General features: G+C 38.9%; 6 protein-coding genes across 10 annotated transcripts; 4 read left to right on the top strand and 2 right to left on the bottom strand.

Moving 5' to 3' along the window:
- The first annotated feature begins 243 nt into the window (after window positions 1-243).
- Window positions 244-8,427, top strand: LOC126799955 (uncharacterized). Its single transcript, XM_050527220.1, has 17 exons — window positions 244-321; window positions 396-487; window positions 602-640; window positions 760-813; window positions 1,020-1,094; window positions 1,189-1,254; window positions 1,409-1,451; window positions 1,732-1,777; window positions 4,886-4,979; window positions 5,072-5,124; window positions 5,221-5,305; window positions 5,393-5,495; window positions 5,582-5,674; window positions 7,110-7,176; window positions 7,363-7,429; window positions 7,511-7,564; window positions 7,997-8,427. The coding sequence occupies exons 1-17, from the start codon at window positions 273-275 to the stop codon at window positions 8,129-8,131; spliced, it is 1,215 nt and encodes a 404-aa protein (XP_050383177.1). The 5' UTR covers window positions 244-272; the 3' UTR covers window positions 8,132-8,427.
- Window positions 8,428-8,987: 560 nt separating this feature from the next.
- LOC126800581 (probable polygalacturonase At2g43860) lies at window positions 8,988-10,416 on the bottom strand. Its single transcript, XM_050527968.1, has 3 exons — window positions 10,276-10,416; window positions 10,056-10,158; window positions 8,988-9,460 (listed from the first exon to the last, which is right to left on the bottom strand). The coding sequence occupies exons 1-3, from the start codon at window positions 10,414-10,416 to the stop codon at window positions 8,988-8,990; spliced, it is 717 nt and encodes a 238-aa protein (XP_050383925.1).
- Window positions 10,417-13,605: 3,189 nt separating this feature from the next.
- Window positions 13,606-15,408, top strand: LOC126784342 (peroxidase 72-like). The gene is made up of 4 exons (XM_050510150.1): window positions 13,606-14,035; window positions 14,125-14,316; window positions 14,403-14,568; window positions 14,832-15,408. The coding sequence occupies exons 1-4, from the start codon at window positions 13,805-13,807 to the stop codon at window positions 15,242-15,244; spliced, it is 1,002 nt and encodes a 333-aa protein (XP_050366107.1). The 5' UTR covers window positions 13,606-13,804; the 3' UTR covers window positions 15,245-15,408.
- A 1,253-nt stretch (window positions 15,409-16,661) lies between these two features.
- On the top strand, window positions 16,662-18,944 carry LOC126787797 (uncharacterized). The gene is made up of 2 exons (XM_050513704.1): window positions 16,662-17,787; window positions 18,572-18,944. The coding sequence occupies exon 1, from the start codon at window positions 17,283-17,285 to the stop codon at window positions 17,784-17,786; it is 504 nt and encodes a 167-aa protein (XP_050369661.1). The 5' UTR covers window positions 16,662-17,282; the 3' UTR covers window position 17,787; window positions 18,572-18,944.
- A 305-nt stretch (window positions 18,945-19,249) lies between these two features.
- On the top strand, window positions 19,250-24,461 carry LOC126786311 (folate transporter 1, chloroplastic). 4 transcript variants are annotated; one of them, XM_050512123.1, is made up of 13 exons: window positions 19,250-19,501; window positions 19,585-19,661; window positions 19,960-20,053; window positions 20,462-20,555; window positions 20,911-20,984; window positions 21,657-21,770; window positions 22,400-22,471; window positions 22,579-22,599; window positions 22,756-22,823; window positions 23,163-23,256; window positions 23,338-23,402; window positions 23,514-23,881; window positions 24,333-24,461. In XM_050512123.1, the coding sequence occupies exons 1-11, from the start codon at window positions 19,304-19,306 to the stop codon at window positions 23,368-23,370; spliced, it is 939 nt and encodes a 312-aa protein (XP_050368080.1). In that variant the 5' UTR covers window positions 19,250-19,303; the 3' UTR covers window positions 23,371-23,402; window positions 23,514-23,881; window positions 24,333-24,461. The 4 variants fall into 4 exon arrangements, with proteins under 4 accessions (XP_050368080.1, XP_050368070.1, XP_050368056.1 ...); XM_050512113.1 differs by having other exon boundaries at window positions 21,660-21,770; window positions 23,163-23,402; XM_050512099.1 differs by having other exon boundaries at window positions 23,163-23,402.
- Window positions 24,172-26,355, bottom strand: LOC126786298 (uncharacterized). Of its 2 annotated transcripts, none has more exons than XM_050512077.1 (4): window positions 25,795-26,335; window positions 25,479-25,661; window positions 25,128-25,363; window positions 24,172-24,558 (listed from the first exon to the last, which is right to left on the bottom strand). In XM_050512077.1, exons 1-4 carry the CDS (start codon window positions 26,092-26,094, stop codon window positions 24,306-24,308), a joined length of 972 nt encoding a protein of 323 aa, XP_050368034.1. In that variant the 5' UTR covers window positions 26,095-26,335; the 3' UTR covers window positions 24,172-24,305. The 2 variants fall into 2 exon arrangements, with proteins under 2 accessions (XP_050368034.1, XP_050368044.1); XM_050512087.1 differs by lacking the exon at window positions 24,172-24,558 and adding an exon at window positions 24,584-25,040 and having other exon boundaries at window positions 25,795-26,355.
- Window positions 26,356-27,917: the final 1,562 nt, after the last annotated feature.

Genomic DNA, 27,917 nt, shown 5'->3' with positions numbered 1-27,917 from the left:
ACTATTAATAAAAAGTTGAGACAATTATACAAGACTTACCCAGTGCTACAATGATGATGATTCCGAGCATGATGGCCATCTCCATTTGAAGTTAGAGCCTTGCAGCTCGCTGGAAAATGTCGATTTGGGGTTTAAAGCTTCTTCTCTTCTGCCTTCGGGTATTTTGGTGCTTTCGTTAAAACGCACCGTTTTCTACGCACAGAAAAACGGTGTGGGTCTATTTCACTCGCAGTTCACAAAAAATGCTGACCCCTCTTCACAAAAAAAAGAAAATGCTGACCCTGCGACGTCGTTCTGTCATTCTCCTCGCGCTAGCTTCAGGTTCGTCTGTCACTCCCTCCCTCCTCAAGTCTCCGATTAATCCACCGCCGCTTCCGACTCTTCTCTTTTTTCAGTTCTCGTGCTCGCCGCTCTTCCGGCGGCCGCGATTTTGGCGCCGAGATCGAATTGCTACGTCTTCGACAACTCCAGCCGCCTTGTCGATTTCGTATCCTTCCAGAAATGATCGGTTTAGCTTTTGAATTGCTCGATAATCATGCTTAGTAGTTTGTATTTTTGCTTTTCGATTTTTTGGTGTTTCTCTTAAGCCTGTGATGATCAGACGAGCTGGATTGGACATGATTTTGAGTATGAAGGGAAGGTAGTTTCAATGCTGAGTTGTTATGTAGTGTGATAATTTCGCTTTCGAAGTTTTGAGTGTAGTTGTTAATGTAATTTTGAACCAGAAAAGGTGTGATTTGTTGTTCATTTTCGATGCAGGATGCTGATTTAGTGGTCCGATTTTGCAAAGATGTCGAGAGTAGATCACAAACGGTACTACATTACATGTTCTCAACTAGTTTTTATTTCATTGTTTTAGTGGTTGTATATCGTATTACACATGAATATGAAACGTTGCGAAATCCTTCGTCTAGTTGTCCTGTTATTCATAGTCTTAATCATGTTTGAGAAAACTGAGTCCGTTAATGGACTGTTGGATGTTCTCGTTTCTGTGCGCTGAATGCTTCTTTGTGATGCAGGGGTATGTTGATTTCGGTCGGTTTGACAAGTTCAACCACTTTGTTTCTGGTTCAGGGCACGTGGACTTTGTACAAGTGAGTTGTCTGGTTTCAATTTTGTCCCTACATTTCTAGGCAGCATGAGTAGGAAATTGTATAGTTATAGTTATCTCAGTTACTTGATGTGTAGGGGTTTTACAATGGTGATCTGGCGAATTGTGAATTGAGCTATGATAAACTGGGACGAACAGCTCAGGTTGGTGTATGCTGGAAAAACTATTCCCCCCTTCAACACCCTGATTTTGTTTTTTAAGAGGTGCACAGTTGAAAGGGAATGATTTGATTATCAATCCTGGATGTTGTACTTGTCTCAATATGTTGTTTGATCTATCTTCCTTCTACAAATTCAGGTAAATATTATATGCGGAAATTGCTTAAATGGACAATGCACAGGTTTGTGAAACTTTAAATTCAAAGTTCACGTGTGGTTGTCATTTGTACTAGGAAATGATATGTTTCCTTTATTTATACTAGGAATTGATATAGTCCCTTTCAAATACATGGAGTCATGTCTCGTCAATTATCGAACTTTCTCTGGTTAAATGCTCAATAGATAATTCTAGAGAAGTCCATGGATGTCATCATTCAATTGGGTTCCTTGTTATCAAATGGATGCTTATCACATATGAGTCGCCGTGTGATATTAAAGTGAACCTGGTTATTACTTTTTCAGGTGGACTTGGGTGTATCTGCAATATCACATATGAGTCGCCTTGCAAGTCTTTTAAATATAACCCTTGATTCTGCTATGCCTTCAGTTACAGTTTCTAAAATCAGCCAAAAGAACAAGTCTATGCCATTCCATCTATAGTTTGATTTTTGGAGTTAATATCTGAAGCCAAATAGCATGAGATCTGAAATCCGTCTTATATGGAATCATGAGATCTTTAAGCGTTTTCATGCAAGGTGAAATTTGTTGGGTTTCCAGCCCATGTGTTTTTCCTAAGATGGTTTCTTAGAGTATGATATTCCAGTAAGAATATAGAATCCTTATTGATGATGGTTTACCTATAGAAGGAGGAGACTTTACAACCTACCACTATTAGGAATATGATTCCTATTTGGTGAGGAAACATGTTTGTCCTTATGGCTATATAAGGAGTGGTTATGCTCTAGGTTTAGGCATCGCAGAGACAAAGAGCAAAGTGTGTTTCTCGGTTAGAGGGTAAGAGAGGGCAGAGATGAGAAAGCTAGGAAGAGAAGAGTCCTTGTTTTCTTAGTCTTTCTTGTATACCCATTATTATTATAGTGGAAGTGTGTTTCTGTCCGGTGGATGTAGGCAAAGTTATTTGCTGAACTACCTTAAATATGTGTTCTTGTGTTTTTTTTTTGTGGTTGTTTCTCTTGGTTTGCTGTGTTTGTTATGTTTCTCTGACTACTTTGTTGACCGATTCACTACAAGTGATACCAGAGTCTGGTTGAAGGTTGGGTTCGGCTGAATCAGTGTTATCAGAATGGATGATGATGTGAAAGGCACAATGATCAAACTCACCCACAAGAATTGGGTGACGTGGAAGCAAGAATGGAGGATATCCTGTATTGTAGGGATATGCATGAGGCCATAGAGGGTGTGGGCAAAGCCAACCAATATGACTGATGAGAAACGGCGAAAGTTGCACCAGAAAGCAGTTGGTACGATACGGCAATGGGTTGATGATATCATCATTCACCATGTGTCGAAAGAAACTGATGCGGAAGAACTTTGGAAAATATTAGAGTCCCTCTTTGAGAAGAAGAAAGCATTCCTTATCGAAGAATTGGTCAATATGAAGTTTGATGACGATACTAGTGTGGCTGTGCAGTTGAACAATTTCCAGAATGTGACCAACCAGTTGTTGACAATGGGTATGAAGGTTAATGATGAGCTACTTGCATTGCTGTTGCTAGGAACTTTGCCGGATAGTTGGGAAATTTTTGTGGTGACCTTGAGTAATTATGCGTCTAATGGTGTATTGTTTATGGATACCGTTAAGGATAACATGCTTAACGAAGAACAAAGAAGAAAAAGTGTTGGCACAGACAATGAGCACGCAAGAGCCCTTTATGTGAAGGGTAAAAGTAAGAATTCAGGTCAAAGGTTTAGTGGCGATTGTCACTATTGTGGCGAGAAGGGTCACATGAAGCGAATGTGTCGAAAGTGGAAACAAAACAAGAAATGCAAAGATGGTGAAGATAATGGCTATACTGCTTGTATTTCAAATGTTTCAGATGAGCTTACTTTACAAGAATTTCTATATGTGGGTGACAAGGGTCATGATTGGTTCGTAGATACGGGTGCAAGTTGTCATGTTTGTTCCAACTTGGAGCTCTTTTCTACATATAAGGCAAACGGCTTTGGGATGTTAAAGATGGGCAATACAAGCTACTCCAAGATTTCAGGAAGAAGAGATATTTGCATCGACACTAATCTGAGTTACCATATGACATTGAAGGATGTGAGACACGTTCCTGATCTACGTGTCAACATACTGTCTGCAAGTGCTCTTGACAGGCAAGGTTTCCACCAGCTTATTGGTGATGGGAAGTGGAAGCTTACGAATCAATCGTTGGACGTTGCTAGTGGAGAGTTTTGTCGTTCCTTGTACAAGACACATAGCTTGGTGTATAAATATGACTTGAGTGCAATGGGTGATACTTCTTCGGACATACGGCGTCATGGTGATGGCCATATAAAGAAGAAATGTGTTCTTGAAAAATGGTCTCAAATGTCCTTTTCCAATGGGTTTTCTGACCAGGGTGAAGATGGTCAAGAGTTGTTCCACCAACATGGACATGGTGATGAGTTGTTTGATCAGGGGAAGCTACATGCTCCAACCACATAGTTCTGCATCCCCTCGGTGATGGAGTCGCGCCGGTGTACCTCCCTCATGGTCTGGAGGGGGAGATTGTTGGGTTTCCAGCCCATGTGTTTTTGCTAATATGGTTTCTTAGAGTATGATATTCCAATAAGGATAATGATTCCTTATTGATGATGGTTTACCTGTAGAATGAGGCTTTACAACCTACCACTATTAGGAATATGATTCATATTTGGTGAGGAAACATGTTTGTCCTTATAACTATATAAGGAGGGGTTATGCTCTAGGTTTAGGCATCGCAGAGACAAAGAGCAAAGTGTTCCATTCTCGGTTAGAGAGTGAGAGATGACAGAGAGGAGAAAGATAGGAAGAGAAGAGTCCTTGTTTTCTTAGTCTTTCTTGTGTACCAATTATTAATATAGTGGAAATGTGTTTCTGTCCGGTGGATGTAGGCAAAGTTATTTGCTGAACCACCTTAAATCTATGTTCTTGTGTTATTTTCTTTGTGGTTGTTTCTCTTGGTTTGTTGTGCTTGTTCTGTTTCTTTGACTACCTTGTTGACCGATTCACTACAAAATTAGCACCAAGTTTTTGAAATCATGTTGCATGCTATCTTTTTTTTTGGTCTGATGTTGCATGCTATCAGTATATGAATTTTTCAGATGAAAAACATATGTGTGTCTTAACAACCAAGATATTTCTGTATTTTTCAATAATTGTCAATTTTAAGGGAAGACTACTTGTATGTTGTGTACAGTGTGATATACATTGTTGTGTACAGTGTGATATACATTGTTGTCCAATTCATCTAGTTCGATCATTTGACATTAATTACAGATCTAGTCTGTCCCTCAAGGCTTTGGTTTAGTACCACTTGAATTGCTTGCGTTTATATCAGTATTGCTGGGTTTCTGATGTGTCTTACACATGGAAAGAATGATAGGATAAGATTTATATTTCAAATATTCATTAATTCATTATAAAAAAATAATGTTTTCATAATCCTAATGCTGTTTCTGCATGTTCTAGAGTCTTCCTTGAACTTGCAATTCCCTGTGAGAAACCAGGTCCTCGAGTATTTAAGGGGTTCACTGTTGGTTTCCACCCCAGGTCGTGGGAACTTGTAAGAATCTTTGTTGTCCTTAATGATGCATATTAGGTTTTTGCATGTAATCATAAATTGTTTACTGAAGAATTGGGTTTTTGAACATGCAGGTTTATGATGGCATGACTCAATTGGGATTTGAGAAGCCTCACCGCGAATTTAGGCATGGAAGTTACCATGAGTTGATTTGCTTCATTTAATATGCCCCAACCGAAAACATATTATCCATCAGATAACCAAAAACATTTGCATTTTGCAGCTTTGGGACTCAACAGATACATGTAACCCTTTATATGACTGCAATTGCTTCCCAGTCCACTTTGGTGCAAAAACCGATTGTTAAGGTACTTACATTTTGATGCATGACAGGCCTTTCAGTATTGAATAAATTGGTCTGACATCATTGCTTTTGTTTGATGTAACAATTGTAGGTCTTTCCAGAAAATGGACTGGACGTTAGGTTATCAGGGTCAGTACTAACAGGGAGTCCTCCTACAACTTTATCACCCACAATGTTGAATATCGATTGGAGATGTAAGTTATCCCTTCCTGCAGTATCGCCAGTGTGTACTGATAATGTTTTTGATAAATGTTTTAAATACCAATTTTTCAATTTTCAGGTAAAAAAACTCGTGATACTCCATATGAAGTTAATGTGACTATCCCAATAGAGGGTCATGAGCCTGTCCAGTTTGTTCTTGCCAAAATGTGTGGTAAGCTCATATTGCTTTCTCTGAGGATCTTCCTCCTGTTTCAAATCTTGAAGAGGCACCCTGAACCCTAATTAGGATATTACCATGTTGCATTATAAAGAAATTAAGGTCATAGCATATACTATTATCTTTCGAGTTCTTGATTTTGTGCGTGGGGGCTTTAATCTCCATTGTGTGGTTGGAGAGTAATTGGCTGGGACAAACAAAATGTGTTTTTTTCCCGTTTTTTCCAACCAATTTTGGTATGGTAAGTTTCGAGATGTAATGTAGTATGTCATATTAAAGCAGTTATTACTGCATCTTGCTGGTGAAATGTAATATTGACAGACTAGGAATGAGTCCCTACATAAGTCATCTATTATTTCAAGAATCATTGGGGTAAACTTAACTCGCCAATTAGGGAATGTGGAAACAAGGTATATATCTGAAATATATCACCCAGTGGCAGATCCAGAAATTGAAGTATGGGGGACTTGAGTTTGTTAATTAAATAAATAAGAATATTATAATGAAAAATCTCAAACAATAATGAGTATTACTCCTCAAATACAATACAAAAGTATAAACTAACTAAATTTAACTCTACGATTTGATAAATTTTTAAAATTCTCAATCACCACCGCATTGTCAATAGAATCAACATACTTCTTCTCAATGTGAAGGACCATGCAATAGTCAAGAAAATCATATTTCATCTTATTTCTGAGTCTATTCTTAATGATATTCATCATTGAAAATGTTTTTCCAGTGGAATAGTCAAAATAAAACAAAACATCAGCAGAACAATAGTAAGTCCTCAGCAACACTCAACAAACTACAAGGTTGTAAACTTGTAATGGACTAACTACTGGATCCGCATCCATCATTGAATCATTCAATGATATCTACATATCATTCTATCTTGATTAGATTTCCCCAATTGCAGATTACCAGATTTCTCCCAAATTTTAACTCTAAATGAGTAAAATCTATATTGATTCAATTGATTGAATTGCAATACTTACATTAGGTTTGAGTAGGATGACAAAGAGGATGGAGAGCTCATAGGGACTTGATTTCCAATTCTGGGAGCTAAAAATTAAAAAGAGAATGAGTAGAGATTGGAGAAGCACGCATGGACTCAGGGAGTGTCGAACATACCTCTTTTTTTTTCTCTCTGTTTTTTAATGTTTATGAAAGGAAAGGCTAATAAGTATTTTGACAATTTGACCAAATTGTGGGCTGAACTTTATTTTTGGGTGGGCTTGAGTTGAGTCTTAAGATTATAGGTATATATTAGTACTACTTTTTTTTTTCTGTTCTAAGAATTTGGGAGGGACTTGAGTCCCCCCAGGCTATATACTGGATCCGCGTCTGATATCACCTGAAGACTGCTCTACTTCAATTTTGCTCCATTTTTAATTAAAACTGTAGCTTGTTTCATACATTTTTGCAGAATATAGGCAGGTTCAAGATGGAGACAGTACAAGAGAATGGGCTATATTTGGAGTGTTGTCCTGCATGTAAGGCAGTTCCTATACTGAATATATTTCATTTTCTGGATGTGTTGTATTTTATACTAGAAGCATTTGATTTAACTTTGATCAAAAGTATTAATAAACTACCTGATTATAACGAATGTTATATCATCTGAGTATATATGTACCTTTATATGGAGCTTGATGTTTGAATCAAATGTCTTGTATCAGATTCATGGTGTCGTCAACTCTCTTTTGTTGTGGAGGGTTTATTTACAAGAGCCACGTTAGTGGAAAGGTAGGCAGTTGTCTTACCGTCAAAGGTTTCCAGCATTTTATCATCTCATTTTTTCCATGGCTTCTATTTGATCATGTGCAGCGTGGTATTGATGCATTGCCAGGCATAACAATTGTATCTGCTTGCTTAGAAACTGTGAGTATTCATAACCAACATACCTTATATAGCGCACTCATGATTGATTAGAAATTGTGAATATCCATTACCAACATAAAGGTTACAAAGCAAGTACTAGTGAGTAGTGGTCGATAGCCTTATGGCTTATTACCTAATTTCTTATGCATGCGTGATTTGTTGGCATATTCCGGTGATTTACAAAACCTATGCTATAATGTGAGACATCTTGGGCATCCATACCTGTAGCTGTACTTCAGATTCAGCAAAACATTTAGGGGAAAGTCTGTCAATGTAACCCCAAAAAGGAGAAATCTACCCAATACAAAATGAAAAAGGAGTGCAAATAAACCCTGCCAAGGTGCAGTCGGCACCCAATTCTGAAGCAATCTGCAATAGGATTTGGTACATCATCTCTAGATATTCTAATTGTGTTTTGTAAAACAAATATAGGTAACTGGAGCAGGGCAAAGCTACAGCCGAGCAGAAGATAGTGCCTTTGCCAGTGAAGCTTCTTGGGAACATCCTCCTGCTTCTTATCAAGGAACACAGACGCCAGCAACCGAAAGAAAATACGGTGCATTTTGAATGTTCTGTACCTGTGACAGTGAATTGCAGCTTAGTTACTAGTGTGACACGTGAGGGTCTTGAAGTTTTCGAACCTGTTTTAGTGTTTTTGAAACCAAATCTCATAGCACGATGTTTTAACATTTCCATGTAATAGTGATTTCCAATGGAAATCGATGCATACTCATCTTCAGTCTTTCCTTGGTAGTGTAAAACATGATTGGGCAACTGTGAGCCGTTAGCAAATGCTCTAACTTGTAAATCACGCGAGTTTGTGAATCAGACTTATATATGAAGAATCAGAACATCAGATGCCATATGTCACATTCATTTGTACATTAAATTATTTGATGTAATTCACACCGAGAAACAATGGTTCAATATTATTTCGTTGCATACGATCACAGAACATGATAATGGTTCATATCTGCAATGTTGCTAGAAAGAAAGAAAGAAAGGAAGAATATGCTTGAGTGCGTGAAGATAACTAAGCTACAATTAAGGTGGTTACTAAACACCAAACTGAGCTGTGCTTGAAATCTCCCCCAGATGCACCCTCTATGTCCCTTGCAATTACGCGCAGTCTTCCAACTCTACTCTCAAGGAGGAATTCTGAACTTAGTTGTAGTCCTCAAATTCAGTTGAGAAGCTACACGCGGTTTATAGTCCTCAAATTTGGAAGAAGCTACCAGCGGTTTAAAATTCAACGGGGGCTCTTGTAGGCCGTAAGTTCTGGCTCTTACATTATAGCACAATGAAACCGCCGGGCCTCCAGGGCCTTTGTAGGTTAGGCTGATGTCCTTCAGCTCGATATTTTGACAAGGTACACTTTGTAGGTTAGGCTGAAACCGCCGGGCCTCCAGGGCAATATTCTTGATCAATAATGATGGGATTGTCCCGCCATTTCAATGTGCTCAAACGCAACACGAGAGACACTTCCAGGTTTAGAATTCACAGACCATGTTTTGATTCTCACACCGTTCTGAGTACCCGTAAATCCGCTGTTTGTTGCATACAAGTCAGTAACAGTGTCACCATCACCTTTGCCCAGGCTTCCAATGCTTATTCCTTGGCCTGGACCGCATTGAACACCGGTGACGTTAATGTATTTCGATCGGGGGAGAACAGAGACGCAATCGTCTCCGGTGGATATATGTGAATCTACAATATAGATGTTCTGTGAGCTGCCAATGTGGATTCCATCGTTGTTGGGACTGTTTCCCGGAGCTAATATCTTGACGTTGGGAATAAACACGCCTTGCGTGCGAAAAGATTGATGTGGGTGTTTTTGCTGTTGAGCGATGTTATGCTGTCTATGTTTCCTTTCGTGACAAAATCCAACCGCAATGTCTAAACAAGAAGAACAAACAATTATCTAAGTTAGACCTAAATGTCAAATCACATAAGTAAAACACTAAACAAACATCTATCGATCACCGCCATATATATCGGCATTCTTGACACCCTTAATTTGAAGTGTCGACAAACCAATGGATAACAGTAGTCATGTCTTCCGTTACTAATTTGCAAATGGATCTCATAAGCAACTAGTTGAACTCAACAGAAACTGAAACCCTAAACCCTAATAGCTCGAAAGGGTCAATATTATCACCTTTCTTTCAGACAAGTCCAACTAATGTAGGAACAATCGAACAGCCCTATATGCAAAAATGAAAAATGAAAAAATCGGAGCCAGCAGAGTAACTGAGTAAGAGCCACTACTTACAGCAGGGAGTTGCTTGCAACGGCCTGGATTTTGTAGGCAATCATTATAGTGCCAAGCATCGGCTTTCAGGCCATCTAGGGTTCCACCGCCACTGATCATCAAGTCATCAACGTATTGTATTGTGATCCAGTGGTCAAAACCAAGGAAATCACTGAGCTTCTTAGAAGCCTGTAATGTACCCTGGATTTGCAGTTCCATCGGACCCTTAATTACACTGACCTCGAAGAACCACCGGAGCCACCATGAATGTGCCTGCTTTTGGGAACAGCACCGTACCACCTCCTATGTTTTGGCAAGCTCCATTCCATGCATCAATAAAGGCCTGGAAATTAAACAAACCGAATAAACAAAATGTATTATGAACCAAAATCTTCAGCTATTCACACCTTCATTATCTAATCTCTCCTAGATTAATTATTTGTACTGATAGTACTATTACCTTGCTGTTATCTGTTCTTCCGTCTCCACGAGCACCATAATTTGTCACATCGAAAACCCTTTTCTCGTCACCAACTACTAGGGTAAGGGATACAAGCAAGGAAAATAAGCAAGTTGATTGGACGAAAAAGCTTAAACCCATTTTTAGTGATCCAAAGGAATTCCGTTCACTATATGTACATTGTTGTTAGGGTAGCTTCTGTAATTATATACAATCTGAATGATCTGATACAAAACAATATAAGGTAAATTCTTACGACAAAACAATGCTTATATGTTCTTGGCTTGGATAATTGACGTTGACAATTCACGGATATGATCCGTAGAACGATCAGAAAATTTAAAGGCTAATTCTTCATAATTAATTAGATTTATTGGTAAAAAACCATCTTTTTGGTACGTTGATTACGTAAACCCTGTGATTTCCCAAATCCAGAATCAATTAAAATAATTAAGTGTTTTTCTAATTAAAACATATCGCTCGTACCGCTATTTTACTCCTATTTTTATTAAATTTCCTTTCTAGCTTAACAAATTTCTATTTTCCTTGCTCAACTCATGTCTTTGAAATCTAGAGAACCTTACCATGCCCGGAAGCGAGAGGCCGAAAGTTGCTCACAAATAGGTAATATTTATAGCATGCATGGCAGATTGGGACGAATAAGAAAGAAAAAGGAAAGACCTGTAGGAAGAACGAGCTACATGCATATATGCTCAATCTTTTATATTTTAGGGCAAATTATAAAAATGTACCGTCTCTTAATTTATATTAGAAAAAAGTCACTACTTATGAATTAATTATAAAAAAAAGTCATCACATTTAAGTGACAATTATAAAAAGGTTAACAAAATTAGAAAAAAAATCACTTTAAAAATATTTTATGGATTATTTTGCCATTTCTTACTCTTTTTCTTCTTTTTTTCATTCTTTTTCCAATTTCGGTCATAACTTTCTCGTCCGGCAATAGATTTTGACGAAATTGGTACCGTTAGAAAGATCTCGCTCCCCTATTTCATTTGATATACTACCCACTCCAAATCGACCAACTGTACAAGGCGCAACAACCATTACAAAGAGTTGCCGCCATCAATGGCGGTGCTTCAAGCAATTCCAACGAAACTGAAGCTTAAGGTTCCCTAATTTCTGCTGTTCTCTTCATTCTGAGCATACTTATACCAATCTCATTTGAATTTTAACAAAAGTTCACATATTTCCACATTTCCTCTCGGCATGTCACAGCTCCTGTCACAGACGTTATCACAGACATTATCACACCTACTGTCACAACCGCTATCACACTATCTATTTACACCCATTGTCACAACCTCTGTCACACTACCTGTCACAATCATTATCACACTAACTGTCACACCTCCTGTCACACCTCATATCACATCCACTGTCACATAAGCTGTCACATTATCTATTTACACTAACGGTCACACCCACTGCCATACCAATCTCATTTGAATTTTAACAAAATTTCACATATTTCCACATTTCCTCTCGGCATGTCATAGTTCTTGTCATAGACGTTGTCACGAACACTGTCACACCTACTGCTTTGGTATTGAAACAAGATTTACTCCTGCTTTGGGTTCCTGAAGAAGAACATTCTCTTTGGAATAACCAATCTCTTCTAAAAACAAAGAAAACCGCTTCTTCGAAAAATGCCAACACAATGTTAATAAATTCAAGAGGGACTTAAGTTCCTCCAAAATTTCAAGCCTTGTTAACTGTTGGTTGTCTTCTCCACCGAATACACCATCAACCAGTAAGTTTTCCTACAACAATAATCATCAGGCATCACTCTTCCATACAAAAATAATCAGCATTTCCTTGGTCTAACCACGCAACTCAAATATCATCCACCGATTCAAATATCATTCGAGTTGGAACCGAAGGGAGAGGAGAGTTGGGAAACAGAGAGGAAGACGATGGTTTTGCCACTGGATGGTGATGTCTAGTTGGAACCGGAGGCCGAGAGGTGTAGGGTGGCGGTGGTCTTCCATGGATTGAATTCAAAGAGAGAAACGAAGTGATGATGGTGTGGTCGGTGGGTGATGTTGTGGTGGCATTCTTATAAATAATAAGAACTGTAGTGGCAACGCTTTAAGAATTTAAGATCATGACTTTTATGTAATTTTGAAAACTTACATGATTTTTTTCTAATTTCGAAAATTGACTTTTTTATAAGAAACTCTATATTTTATTTTGGCCTATAACAGTGTTCCCCAATTAGAGCCCCGAACATCTCCAGGGAACCACATATTAACCTAATATTATTCCCCAGGGAAATGCTGCAGATTACGTTGATCTCACTTTTCCCATATGCCTAGCTACAGTTGTTACAGACAATAATATCATAGATCCGGCGTTAGTCAAAAAGACGCACTGATAAAGCTAGCTTGATCAATAATGCAAGGATTAATGTGATTGTAATTTAGCTTTATGGTTTAGAGAATCAATGATCGATATTCCTCTCTATAATTGTTGATGAGGTCTCAATATAAAATCTTTATAGAAGAACAAAATAAAATGCCAATCTAGCTATGAATAATAATAGCTAGCTAGGGTACAGAAAAAAACATGTATATGGAGATTCAGAGTAAGCATGCATAGTTAACTACTGATCAGAGGAGTAAAACATTGGTCAGAGGAGGAAGGAACGATTGATGAAGTTTCATGCTATATATGTCGATCAGGAACTTTTTTTTTTTTGGCAAATGTCGATCAGGAACTTTGAATCATCTACTTTTTTGTTCCTAAAGCTTTTATCAACAGAGCAGGTAAAGCTACTCCTACCAGCTACCCTCCTTATATTATCATCTGAAAAGGATCAATTTCCAAGTTGACCAGTACTTAATTGTCTCATATGGAATGGTGAAACTTTTTCACCCAAGAGTTGAGTATCACGCGTGTTGTGATAAAAGTTTTTCAATCCCAACAATTTACTAGTTTAAGCAAAGGGTTGTCATGAACACGTACTTACAGATAAAAAGTCAAATGGAATGGAACAAACTCAACAAAGAGGTTTCAGTAAGTTGCACCTTAATCTGCATTGCTTGCTAGCATATGTTAGTTCTAAACTTCTAATTAGATTTTTGAAAATTCTGCATGGGTCCGTGGGATAAGGTACACAGTACACTAATAGTTAAACTGTTTCCATGACAAGAAAACTAGCAATTGACTACAACTCTAATGGTTTGCTTCTATAACCAGCTTGGAATTGATTCCCAACAACTCATCCATCTGCTTTATAATGTGTTAAATATAAAAACCTCATATCCGTGTTGAACTGATACTAGTCAGCTCAAAAGCTTCAAAGCTGGATACCAACTCCATACTAGGCTATACCAACTGCAACTTTTTAGTTCCTCACTCTCCGATCCTTCGTTGTGTACAAAGGCTCCTCTATAAAAGACGACCTAGCTATATATCAATCATCAAAGCAAAGTCTTCCGACTATTCTTCCTCCACAATTTCAATAACAAGCCTTGAGTGAGAGAACTAGAATTAGCAGAACATTATGGCCAAGTCTTTCCTCTTCCTCCTGTCTCTTTCTCTCCTTGCATTTGCTCCACTTTGTTTCTGTTACAACAATAACAATCATGGTGGCTGTCTATACCCCCAGTTCTATGAACACTCTTGTCCTAAAGCTCAACAAATTGTGCAGTCTATTGTTGCCAAGGCTGTTGCAAGAGAAGCGAGAATGGCGGCTTCGTTGCTTAGGCTGCACTTCCATGATTGCTTTGTAAAGGTCTCTGTCTAATTAACATCCCGTAACTCTATTTTTGCACAGCATTATTAATTAGTGTGGGACTTAAAAACCACTTGCCAATTTTGCAGGGTTGTGATGGATCAATCCTTTTGGACAGTAGCAAGAACATAATAACGGAGAAGATATCTAACCCAAATCGGAATTCAATCCGGGGGTTAGAAGTAATTGATGAGATCAAATCTGCGATAGAGAAGGAGTGCCCTAGCACTGTGTCTTGTGCCGACATTGTGGCTCTAGCTGCTAGAGACTCCACTGTTTTAGTAAGTGCATGCTAATTAACTAGCAACATTGGCATTAGTATTTGACCTAAACCACAACCTGACCATGAAAATGTTACATTTTGCAGGCTGGAGGACCACACTGGGAAGTCCCACTAGGAAGGAGAGACTCTAGAGGCGCAAGTTTAAGCGGCTCGAACAATGACATCCCTGCTCCAAACAACACATTCCAGACCATTCTCACCAAGTTCAAGAGGCAAAAGCTTAATATCGTTGATCTTGTTGCACTATCTGGTAAGATTGCTTACATACCATTTGTTTATGTCCCAAGTGCTCAGAATCATCAAATACGTGACAGGTTTTGGTACCATCACATATTCTCCGAAGCTCAAAGTACGTTGTTCGAATGATGCCCGAAAACTGATATTATGGGATCCATAGATGGCACTATTCGAAAACTTACTATATTCTCTGATATCATTACTTGTCAAAAATGAAGAGTTGGAGGGTGCTAAAGAGTTTGACGTAGCTTTTATCTTGTGATATCTGATATACAGGAAGTCACACGATTGGAAATGCCAGGTGCACCACTTTCAGGCAGAGACTTTACAACCAAACAGGAAGAGGGCTTGCTGACTTCACTCTTGACCAGTCATTAGCTGCAAGTTTGAGGAACAATTGCCCTAGATCCGGTGGAGACCAAAACCTGTTCTTCCTGGACTTTGTGAGCCCAACAAAGTTTGACAACAGCTACTTCAAGAACTTGTTGGCTAACAAGGGCCTGCTTAACTCTGACCAAGTTCTTGTTACAAAGAGTGTAGTAGCAAAGCAATTGGTTCAGCAATATGCAGAGAACAACCAGCTTTTCCTAGAGCAGTTTGCCAAGTCCATGATTAAGATGGGGAATCTTTCACCAATTACAGGTTCAAGGGGAGAGATCAGAAAGAATTGCAGGAAGGTCAATTCTTGATTAGACTATGTGATTGAGCTGGGTCGTTTGAAGTGATATGTAGTACTTGATGATCATTATGGGGTGTTCTATATATAGCCTTGTTTATGTTTTTGAATGTTCTTGTTTCCGGAGTTCCAGTCATCAGATTTTATATCAATCAGAGATCGTCTTTAATTACCCTCTAGTATTCTCATCAATATACGTACTGTTTTTTTCCCTCCTTTTGCTTTTCGAAAAGAAAAAGGGTAAGTTCTGCTGAAGGCCTACTCTCCGAGAGCCCAAACTAAAAATGATGACGTGTCGTTATATGATTGGTCAATTTTAAAAAGGGTGGAGACGGAGTTAACTGCTTCGACGTTAAAAACCCTCGCCCTTTTTTCGCCGTCGTTGAAACCACCCGTCTGGACTAGAGTTCCGCTGGGGTTTACTGATCCCGAGGAGCACCACACGTCAGAGTACACAAACAGGGGACGAATCTTGTTGGACGCCACGTCGTACTCGGCGGAGTGAGCCGTGCAGTCGACTTTAAGCGATGTGTCCTTGGGGTTGTTGCGGCAGACGCCGTTGGGGAGCGAGAGGTTAGATTTTCCGAAGTCGGTCCGGTCGAACATGACCACACGGTCGTTTTTGAGGAGCTGCATGTGCATGGCGGAAATGCCGACGTTCTTGAGAAGCAGCTGCCATTTACCACCGGCGGCGTGGGTGAGGGAGAAGAGAGAAGTGGATATGAAGAGTAATGAGAGAATGAAATAGGGTGGAGCAGTCGGGCACTTCTTCTTCATAATGTTTGATTCTCTACGAGAGCTTCTGTTGTGTTTTGGTCTGTTGTTTGTTTGGGTTGGAAAGAGACAACGTCTGTGAATTAACAGCCGGCGCTCGGAGAGCATGCTTATAACAGACGTTGCCAAGAAAAAGTGGAAAACAACTCTTTCATATTTTAACTTAACAGTAGACTCCTCGCCGCACTCCTTTTGCCGTTCTAATACCATACAAAATTTTTGGTCGGGTGCCTCGCCTTCTACCAATATCATGAGAACACGTCCAGGTTCTAGACTTCTATAGTATACAACTCAAACAAGGCGAATTATTACCATGTCAAGCTTACTTCGATAATGAACCAAAAATGTATGTCCTCTATTAGAGCTTAGCTCGTACCAAACTATCTAATGTCAACTCATAATCATGAACGAGTCAGCCGAAATATTGAGAGCTGCCTACCAACTCCTTTCAGCGCCCGGTCAAAGTTCTTTACAGAGCCTTCTTCTTCTACGAATACACATATAAAGCCGTGGATGCCAAATACTCATAATCTCAAGTCTTGTTAGTTGTCTTGAATGCGAAAGTGAAGAGTATTAATAAAGTTACTTATTTCTCTCCTTTCTAGCTAATTCTTCTCAAAGCTCTGACCATGAGTTTGTGTGACTCAAAGTGCGGCCATGCAAATGGTGCAGAAATATGGTGTAGATTGATCAATATTCTTAGTCCATTGGGAAGATGATGCGTGTTCTTCTTAATTATCAGCATAGTGATTCCCTGGATACGTATCTGTTGGTCTCTAGCTGCTTGATACGTATCAGCATGTGTTATTTCTTTAATATCGTACGTCATATTAGAAGTTTTAGAACATTGTTGGCTACAAAGTAACATTACAAACATATGTCCATCATCAATAGAACAGGGCAATGCGCAAGCTTAAATAGTTAGATAGCTCTACATATTAGAGTTGAATACAAAGTAACATAAGTTCATCAAGTAAACATCATAATGTTAAACTAGTCTTTGGTACTAATTCAGTAATTGTTATTTTCTCGTTGCTTTCCTCTCATTTTCAAATAATTGGGCTGGTAAAGAATTGGGTGGTGGGATTTTCAGCCCACCATCAAGCCCAGCTTAAAACAACCACCATAGGGTTTGAGGGTTTATGCATCTCCAGAGCTCCCAGTTCTCACTTCCCAGCACACTAGTCACTCTCTTGAACACACCAACCTTATGATCCTCCCACCACCACAATGCCCAGATAACCCTCTTTCTTAATCCCAATCTTAACCCCAACAAAATGAGATATTTACGATTCATATCCCCACTTCTTTCTCGAATTCACAGAAATCCTAATCGACTTGCCGCTTACACCACCGCCGCGCCGGAGAATGTATCGGCGATCGCGGACGAGATCTCGGGGCTGACGCTGCTCGAGGTGGCGGACCTGACGGAGGTGCTGAGGGAGAAGCTCGGGGTGAAGGAGATGCCGGCGATGATGATGATGATGCCGGGGATGGGAATCGGCGGGATGAGGGGCGCCGGGAAGGGCGGCGCGGCGGCGGGGAAGGTGGAGGAGAAGAAGGAGAAGACGGCGTTTGATTTGAAGCTTGATTCTTTTGACGCGGCGGCGAAGATTAAGGTGATTAAGGAGGTGAGGACGTTTACGGCGTTGGGGTTGAAGGAGGCTAAGGACTTGGTGGAGAAGGCGCCGACGCTGTTGAAGAAGGGGGTTACGAAGGAGGAGGCCGAGTCGATTATGGCCAAGATGAAGGAAATTGGGGCTGTGGTTTCAATGGAGTGAGGTAAATTTCGCTCTTTTTACTGTGAATTTGAATTTGATTCTGGATTTGTGTAATTCAGTTCATGAGTTTGGCAATAGTGGTAATGTAATGTGAATTAAATACACTTTTGATTGAAGTTAGTTAAACATGGTTGTAATTGTAGTGTGTGTAGTTTACCTGATGAAGTAATTACTGATTAGTATACTTTTTTTCGATGACTCAAAGAGCCGGTAATCCTAATCTGGTAAGGAAAGCTTGATCATTTCTGTTGTGCATTTCGACATTTTGATAGAAATCTTCTCTAGTGCAGTAGGTTTTATGTAAATGTCATTGGTACAACACCATTGCTAGGCAATATGGATTTCGAACTATACTGGGTTCTTATGCCACTGATACTAATTTGAGCACTGGTTCAAATCTAGGCTTTGTCGATTGATGTTGTTAGGTATAAGGTCAATTCAAGAAATAAGAGGAATACGCAGGACAACTGGTTTTGTTTTAATGGCTTGATGGGTTGTGAGTGATACTAATGGTAATTAGCGGTACACATCTATAACATTCCCAGTGATGTAAAATACTTGGATGTGATGTTGTGCAGCTGGGTATACATCATTTTATGCGCTTACTGGTTCACACAACCATTCCTGAGCGTTCCTACTCTTAGTGTTGGTCAATATTTTTTTTGGCAATGTTCTTCCACAGTACTCATTATTGTTCTATTGTCACCGAGGGCATTTGTTTATCTTGTCGCAAGACAGTAATGCAATCATAAACACTGACATTTGCTTTATATGTTTTGGTGTAGAGTCGCGAGGCGGAGAGACAGATAAAGAAAGAAGCACAGCACACTAGTCGCAAGGATTGTTAAAACGTAGAGTAGCAAGTGGTGGTTCATCACACTGTTGTCATAGTCTACTAGATGTTTCTGGAGATCAAATTTTGTTTCTTCATGTTGCAAAGCATTCATTGAACCGTTCTGCTTATCTTTCATTGTACCAGAATAACACAGTGAGCAAAGTTTCGGCGCCTGTTTCATACATTTGAGTATTTCCTTCTCACTCCATGACCATCAGCAACTGTTTTTTTGTAGAGACCTATAATTTTGTTAAAACCATGTGATATGTACTCATGCTTGTGATCAGTAGCATGCATAAACTTGAAATGAAGTTTTTATAACTCGTGAAAATGTGAATCATAGAGAACAAGCGCCATGATTAATTGATAAATGTTGGGGATTCATTACCAATCCTCGGCACCCGGCCGTCGCCGGCGCGTCTGAGCTTTATGGTCTGTCCATGGAGGCGAGGCTCATGTCAAATGTAACTCATCAGTCTAGTTGACAATATTTTCACAACATGGTTTAAAAGAGAAGTAAAAAAACATGGTAAAAATAGTCCCAATACGACGTCGTTTGCTGGATCATGACCACCTACCTATATGTAGGCACTGAGAGCTCAAAAGAGCTCGCCTTTCTAATTTGAAATGCAAGAAGATACCTACTGATTTCCCTAACCTAATTTGACTCCGTGAAATCCAAATGACGTCATCGGCGTCGCCGCCGCAGTGGCAGTGGGAAACCGCCACCGCAGGCGCCGTCGCCGGACTCGCAACCGTGGCGGCGATGCATCCCCTCGACGTCGTCCGCACGAGGTTTCAAGTCAACGACGGCCGAGTCTCCAATCTTCCGACTTACAAGAACACGGCGAACGCTATCTTCACCATTGCTCGATTGGAGGTAAAAGGTTAAACCCCCTAGCTTTTTCACCTCACCGTAAAATTTCATGAGGTTTTTGATGATTTTACTGCTTTGTGTTGCAGGAACTGAGAGGACTCTACGCTGGCTTCTCTCCTGCTGTGATTGGCTCCACTGTTTCGTGGGGTTTATACTTCTTCTTGTAAGTATCAATGTACTCTAGTGTTGCTCTTCTGATATTTTCTGTTATAGAATCATAGTGTAGCAAAGATCCACCTTAGTTTAGTTAGCTCATTTTCGACTTCTTTTTTTTTTTGCGCGAAAAATGTCTGTGTTTGGCAGTTGTATAAGGTATTTGTGAGGGTTTTAGTATGCATGTCTTTAAATCAAGTACAAATTTACATGTTTTGTTACGCTATAAAAGCTTGTTATAGACTATATATTTGTGTTGTTCTGTTGCATATGGGTTGATAATGAACTGAGCGCTCTGCGCCTTGTAGCTATGGAAGAGCCAAACAGAGGTATTCTAAGAACGGGGATGAGAAGCTGAGTCCTGCTCTTCATCTTGCTTCTGCAGCAGAAGCTGGTGCTCTGGTGAGTCTGCGAACTCCAATCAACTTTATCTGATGAAAATTTTGGTTTTTTTTCTTTTAAGAAAAGTATAATCAAATCCTTGTTCCGACTTTAATTTACGTCTGTCACATGGTCTCATGGGTGTGAATTCAGTTTGAGATGTCTAAATATTTAAGTTTTAGTATGTATATGAATCAATGAAAAAAGAATTTGAATGCATCAAATTTTTAGTTAAGGGCTCATCACCTTCCTGAATGTTGGTGCTATTGGAAATTTTTGCAAAGGTGGCAGTTTTACAATTTGCAAAATTTGGATAGGGTTTGGAAGAATAGCACACCCATTTTCCGTTTCCCTTTTAAAGTTATAGAAAGTAGACGCAGGTTTACTACAGCGTACATATAGATGATAGCGAACTTGTGGTTTTGTCAGGTCTCTTTGTGCACAAATCCTATTTGGCTTGTAAAAACAAGAATGCAGCTTCAGACTCCTCTCCATCAAACACGACCATATTCTGGTTTTTATGGTGTGATTCACATCTCACCTTGACTTGATGTCTCTAATGTTTGGTTCCCTGTTTGCATTGATTGATATATCGTGTTTTCATTTTCAGTTAAGTTGTGATTTTGTGATGAATATAAACCGTAATAGTAATGCATGACCTTAAGAAGTTGTAGATAGCTACTGTGTAAGATTGAATAGATCTCAAGACATTGAGCAGTTTGAATTTCTATGTGGGCCAACCACGACTGGCTAATGGTGGCCCCCGCCATGGGCGGTTTGTTACTATAACATCTTCTAAATAAACTGTCTGTTATAAACATTTTACTCCTTTTTCTCTTGTCTTGTTCATAGTTCTCTATTTCTTGTATGTCTTCCAGATGCCTTGAGAACTATAATCAGGGAGGAAGGATGTGCTGCATTGTATAAAGGTCTTGTTCCTAGCCTTTTTCTGGTAAGTTCTTATCTACCAGCTTATTGTATTCCTCAATAGCAGTTCATCTTTGTTGTCCTTCCAGAAATGTGTAGTAGTTAAGTTTAGTAAATTGTGAATGTATTTATCCAAGCATGTTGGACATGTAACAAAGAGCAAAGAGGTCCTCTTCGTAGTCTTTTCTTTTTTCTACACCCTATTTCTTCGAAGAAATATTAAATCATTTCAATATATATAACCTGATTGATTAAATATGGGGGGTTCCACAATAATACATATGAAAGGCTTTTACTTAAGATTTTACGATTCTAAATTTTTTCTCATGGACACATTACTGCCTTTGTGTATAGCCCTCTGTAACTTAAGTAATAGTATATTGGGACATTGGGTTGTCTTGTCTTGTAAAGATTATGTAGAATTCCAGCTGAGTCAATTGCAGAAGAAATTGATGAAATATGTGAAGAATTTATAATTGTATGGATCGGTAATAGATGGATAATATTGGGGGCATCCAGAAGTCATCTTTAATCCGCACTGCCAAGCAGATTGAAAGAAATGCCTCTGGAGATTCTTGTGTACTTAACTGAATGAGATATTTGTTGCTGATAGTGCGTAAACATATCAATCTTGCAAAAAGCTGTTTTGTGTTTCATCAATATAGTTTGCAACATAGACATTGTGGTATTGTTTCAGCAGGTCTCCCACGGAGCTATTCAATTCACTGCATACGAAGAACTCCGTAAAATTATTGTTGACTTCAAGTCTAAAAAAAGCACAAGTAATTCTGGAAGTTCAGATTCCGTGTTGGTACTTCTCTATTTCTCTTCTAAATTCCCTTGATCCGAATGTTCTGATTTATATATTTCCTTGCGATTTCATAGACTTTACTGTAGGGTTTTCATTAGCATTTGTTTAAATTTGTCCAGTCACTGGTTGGAATTCACTGCACCAATTTAAAATTCCTGCTTTTGGTGTGCAACATGCGGTTATTTATACAAATTTAGTACCCAAATTTATTTATGGACTTGTAAATGTGGTCAGTTGGGGAAGACTAGGAATAAGATTACTGTGCATTTCTTCTGCTCACGATACCTGTTTACTGTTCTCAGCCTGCTAACTGTGTCATGTGATGTACGGTTTATTCAAGAAAAGTGTGTAAAGCTTTAAAAACAGAACTCTGTTGTCTATCTTACCACCTTTTGAACTTCTATTCTCTTATATAACTTGAAGAATTGGAAGTTAATCATTTATTACTTTGCTTTAAAAGGTAATAGATTCTCAGCTACGTTATGTGAATCCATCATTTGTTAAGAGTTTAGATTAAGGGTTGCTTTTGGTTCCATTTTAATTTTTATTGAGATTAGGGGTCTGCAGATCACCATTGGATGGAGACTAACAAATTAACTAGTTTCTTATACTCTATGGCTTTTATGCAGAATTCACTTGACTATGCAGCCTTAGGGGCATCATCCAAAGTCTCTGCCATACTTCTCTCATATCCATTCCAGGTCGGCACATAGTATTTTGGATTCATATATAGTTATTACTTACCATAGATGATCGTTCATTTACTACTTATAACTAATGCCATTACGTTGACTCTTTTTGCCTCCAGGTTATACGATCTAGATTGCAGGTATGTCCTTATCTTAGGTTTTTAATCACGATGAATTCGTCAAGATTACTAAAACCCTTCAGCATAATGCAGTAGCCCTTGTCATTCTGTTTGTTTCTTGGGCTTTGCTGTTAATTAATACTTTATTGATGATTTGTACTAATTTTTTTTTTCCAGCAACGACCTAGTTCTGAAGGAATTCCAAGATATATCGATAGCTGGCATGTAGTGAGGGAAACGGCACGGTAAGAATGACATTCAACCTTGATATGTGATGTAAACCAGCTTTTCAGCAAATGCCTCCTGTACAGGAAATGTAATTTCTTTTTCTAAAATCTGATCGAATTGTGGAGGCAAATAGAGATTAAGGAGCTATAGACCTGTAGCTGTTATAGTTGCTAGTAGTCATTAATTAGTTGAAGTCCCAAGTTGGATAACTTGATATCAGATATCAGGGATCACTCATGTTGAGTTATATAGTTCTTTGGTACTTTGAGTTGCTCTTATTCCATTCCTGCTCATTCCTTTTCCACGTCTCAGCATTCAGCAAGCTAACTTATTTCTTTTCGCTGCTGGTCATGCAGGTTTGAGGGCATCCGAGGCTTCTACAAGGGAATCACACCAAACCTTCTCAAAAATGTTCCTGCTGCTTCAATAACATTTATTGTATATGAAAATGTACTGAAATTTCTGAAGTTAGCAAAAAGGAACGAGTAGGATTTTTCTCCTGGTTCTGAATCCTTTGTATTCTTTTTACAGAAACATTATTTGAAGTTGAAAATGTGGGAATGAAAAAGTATTGGAAGGTGTTATGGGCAAAACATGTAAGTTGTGTGCTTGTTCATCAATCTAAAACTGATTAAGAATCTCATAAATTGTATCAATACTGGAAAAAATCTGATTCAGACTAAAAGAAACTCGCAACTATTCTGCAGAGAATATGCTTATGAAGGAGAGAATTTCTTGGGAGACTTCCTGAGAGCGCTCTCAACATTGTATCAAATACTGCAAAAATCGTTTTGATGAAGAGAGATTCTTGACCTGAAAATTCTAATGATTGTGAGAGTGGGCCCAAGAAAACTAGTGATAAGGAATTGCAGGCTAACTTGCTAAATACAAATACATCATATTCTAATTTCTTTTCTTTTATCAGATGTGCATATGCTAACTTCTTTGTGATTACTCCAATCTGTTGTAGCTCAACTTCACTCTCAATTTCTTACTAACATTTTTAACTTTTCCCATGTCTCCAGAGAGAAACTTCACCTGCTGTTTAGCTTCACACTCTGCTTATGATCATTGGGTAAGCAATTTATTCCAACTACTTATCTATTTTATCAGTTTTAATATCTGACACATTTTTCTTAAGAAATGAAAAGAAGCTTGTCTCAATTAGTTTTGCATTGAGTACCTGATATGGCTATATATTAGGTTTTGCCAATTTTATGCACATTGCTCAATGCTAATTATTCTCCTGTATCAACTCTTCACCAACAGAAGGATCTCCCAAACCAACTTTGAAGGTACCCCCCAGTTAAGAAAGTAGGTGGCTCTATTCCTTCAAGAATTTTCAGATGCCAAAAAAACAACTGGTATCTCATATCAGATATTCACATCATTCAATTATATTAACAGAAAATTTCCTACATGTCCTTAGAAGAAGAGATAATGAAAATACAAAGCTCATAAACTAAACCACTCAAAGGGGGATACAAAATCATGCAGATTCACTGATCCATTGGATGTTTTTCCAGGAAGGAAAGTATATGGTTGGAGACTTCTTGATGGTTCTCTTCTTGAATAAAATGGTGTCCGTCTATAACAACCACTTCCAGGTCCGGGACAAGGCTCTTGAACTCATCACCTTCCACAAAGTCCTTTACACCACCAGACTGGAATCCAAATTCTTTGTTACCGACTATGAACTTCACGGGCACAGTGATTTTTGATCCTTGCCAGGGTGCAAGAAGCTCCCAAGTCCTGTTCATCATCCAATCAGGTAATATCACAACAGCCACCAGATTCATGCACATTTTCTCTGGCACTATATTGGTATCTAATTCATAACAAACTGCTGATTATGCATCAACTGTCACAGTATGTGGTCGATTAATAATGTAAGAAAATGAGATATTCAAAAACAAACATACTTTCTGTTGTCATTTAATTATGAAAAGGAACTGGGGGTTGAATTTCATATGTCGGCCCTTAAATTTCATCACAGTACTTATCCACATCTTAGATATATACGTATTAATGGGACCATATTCCTTGTCCATATGATGCCTGTACCTAACGCATACGAAGTTTGTTGATTTGTTTTAACATCTTCCTCCTAAAAGAAATAAGCAGAAAAATGATTATTATTTGCATACTTACAGGTCCATGGCACGGTACTTATCCACATCTTAGATATATACGTATTAATGGGACCATATTCCTTGTCCATATGATGCCTGTACCTAACGCATACGAAGTTTGTTGATTTGTTTTAACATCTTCCTCCTAAAAGAAATAAGCAGAAAAATGATTATTATTTGCATACTTACAGGTCCATGGCACGGTAGTAGTTGAAAGCACCAGTGAAGCCAGATTCCTCAAATTTTTCAGCATACACCTGGATATCCTCTTCTGTTAGCCATGGTGGCAATGACCACTTTGTCTCCAGAAAATCAATGATCTCCATGTCCGGAGGGGCTATCATTTTGTCAGTTATAAGCAAGAACTTCTTCATCACTGTCGTGTAGTCATACCTCGCAAACGCTCTCTCTGCTCTTCCCGGTTCCTTCTCAGGCAAGAAAACAAGCAATTTAAGTATTTATCGTTACAGATTTCATGTTGTCACACTCACACCATAAATTCTAATGATTAAATAAGTTGGCTTTAGGGAGATGTAGTACCTGGAATTGAATGGCATGACATCCATCTCCATAAACTTGTTTGATTGATGGGATAGTCTTAGTGGTCGGAGACCTTGGATAATATGGAACAGTTAGAGTGACAAGCCCCATAACTTTATCTGGTCTGAACAAACTCAGATACCACCCAGCAACTGCTCCCCAGTCGTGTCCTACTACATAAACCTTCTCAAAATCACAAACATATGCATTTAAGTACCAGAATTAAAGCTAATATGCATATAACCTTCTCACATATGCATATTAGCCAGTGATTTAAAGCTAATCAGTTATAAAATGGTGAAGTTATATATTTCACCTTTTGTTGACCAAAATGATCAATTAGGCCGATGAGGTCTCCAACTATGTGCACCATGCTGTAGGAGCTGGGGCTGAGGGGAGCGTCAGAGTCACCATAGCCTCTCAAATCAGGAGCCACAACGTGGTAGCCCTTGTCAGCCAAGAAGTTGATCTGGTGGCGCCAAGCGTACCAGAATTCTGGGAAGCCATGAATCAACAAAACAAGAGGACCTGTACCTTTCTCTGCTACATGCATCCATATTCCATTGGTTTTGATCCTTTGGTGGTCAACCTCATAATTCATCATCATCAAATTCATCTCTGTTGTTCTTAGAATCCCAGATAGAGAGAAGTGAGGAAGTTTTGTTCAATGGCCGGCAGAAATGAACATGAGCTATATGTGCATAATTGACTTTATATGGTGGGTTTGGTAGAGAGAATGGTCAGAGCTGAGAAAATTGACTTGGGAGTTGGGACCTATGGAGCCAACAATGGAATAGTATATACCTTGTCTTTTTTCTTTATTTTGAGAAGGAATAGTATAACCTTGTCCAAATAAACAATGGAATAGTATAACAGAAGGGTCCAAGTATGTACACTGTGTGCTTCCATTTCCCAGAAACAACATCTGCTGTTGGCCTAGCATTGTTTTGTAGTAGAACATTTGACTATCTGCCGTATCAAACGATCAGAATAGTGAAGATTAGAGAGTTCAATTAGCTGCAGTAACGTACAGGCTACATTGAGATTAAAAATAGAACATGGAACTGAAATACCTAAGAGACTATTTTATGAGATGAAATGATCCATTTCGGGTTTAAAATCATGTACAAACCCCTCTGCATCAGCTGTGTTTAATATATCCATCCGCAACCTCCTGCATCACCAGCAGCATAGCCACTTGTTTGAACACAAAGTATGACAATACAACACTGAGTAAAATCAAAAGATTATATATGGTACGGTGCTACGATCGAACTGTCATTGATGAAGCTCAATGCCAAACCAGTTTACTCCTTATCAGAAACTATGAATTTCGGTTACTTGACATTGTCTTTCTTCTCTCCGAATTCAATAATTTAGCATAGCATGTGAAAGTAAGTAAGCAAAGTGCGGCTCATTCCAATAACAGAAAGAAGAAGAAGAAGAAGAAAAGTGTGGCTGAATTGGCTAAAGAAAACACATTGCAGAGATAATTTATTAAAACAAAAAATACTCATCTTCATTAACCCTAACAAAGTTCTCGTCACCATCCAAAATCGCCTCTGCGGCTACGAATATTAAAATTTGAATTGAAAAACTCAAAGCAAAGTAGGAATTGATTGCAAACAAATTGCAGAGTTGGTAAAACTATGGCAGGTGTGCAGATTGATATTATGGTTTCTTTGCACCAGATTTTTTTGCCACAACTTTTCCTGCAACCATTTTTCCCGTTGGGGCCTTTTCTACCGCAGCTTTTCCAACTTTTCCAACACCAAGGACTGGAAAATCCGAATCCTCTAAGGTAAAGGAAGCCTGTGCTTTTACATCAGCTCTTTCTGCAACAGTTTTTTCAATGGGGACTTGTTGTTTATCATTGACAACCCTCCTCGGTCCACCATTGGCAAACCTCTTATGCCCACCATTGTCATACCTCTTTTGTTTATGATCCATCCCATCTACTTTTTTGTTCTTCTCAACTTCTTCTCTCTTCTTTCTCTCCTCATATTCTTTCAGAGTGTAAGAACGAGGATAGTTGTTGTTCACAACAGGAGCAGTAACAGCATTGCCGCCGCTTTGCTTTTCAGGTTGATTATCTCCCTCTCCTTCCGCCTTCTTTTTCTTTTGTTTTCGTCGCAGGCTCCCATTCACATTGGCCCTTCTTCTCCCATCAGAACTTATGCTACTGCTTCCATCAACACTAGCAGCTTGATCTTCCACAACACCACCTTGAATCACCTTCACCTGCAAGTCCATCTCACTAGGGTTCTGGGCTAACTGAGACTGCACATCATCAGTTGCCGAAGCAGATTTTGGGCCTCTAGAATCGCTAGGGTTAGGACGAGCACTGTGGAACTTGAGAATCGAGGCATCACGAGCCTTCTTCTCCTGGATAGCTTTCTTCTTAGCCTCTCTCGCAACCTTCTTCTCCTCCTCCCTGGC

The sequence above is a fragment of the Argentina anserina genome, chromosome 1 (assembly GCF_933775445.1).
Source record: "Argentina anserina chromosome 1, drPotAnse1.1, whole genome shotgun sequence".
Classification (NCBI taxonomy): Eukaryota; Viridiplantae; Streptophyta; class Magnoliopsida; order Rosales; family Rosaceae; genus Argentina; species Argentina anserina.
Note: the sequence above shows the minus strand (reverse complement) of the source record. Positions and strands in the feature narration are given on the sequence as shown.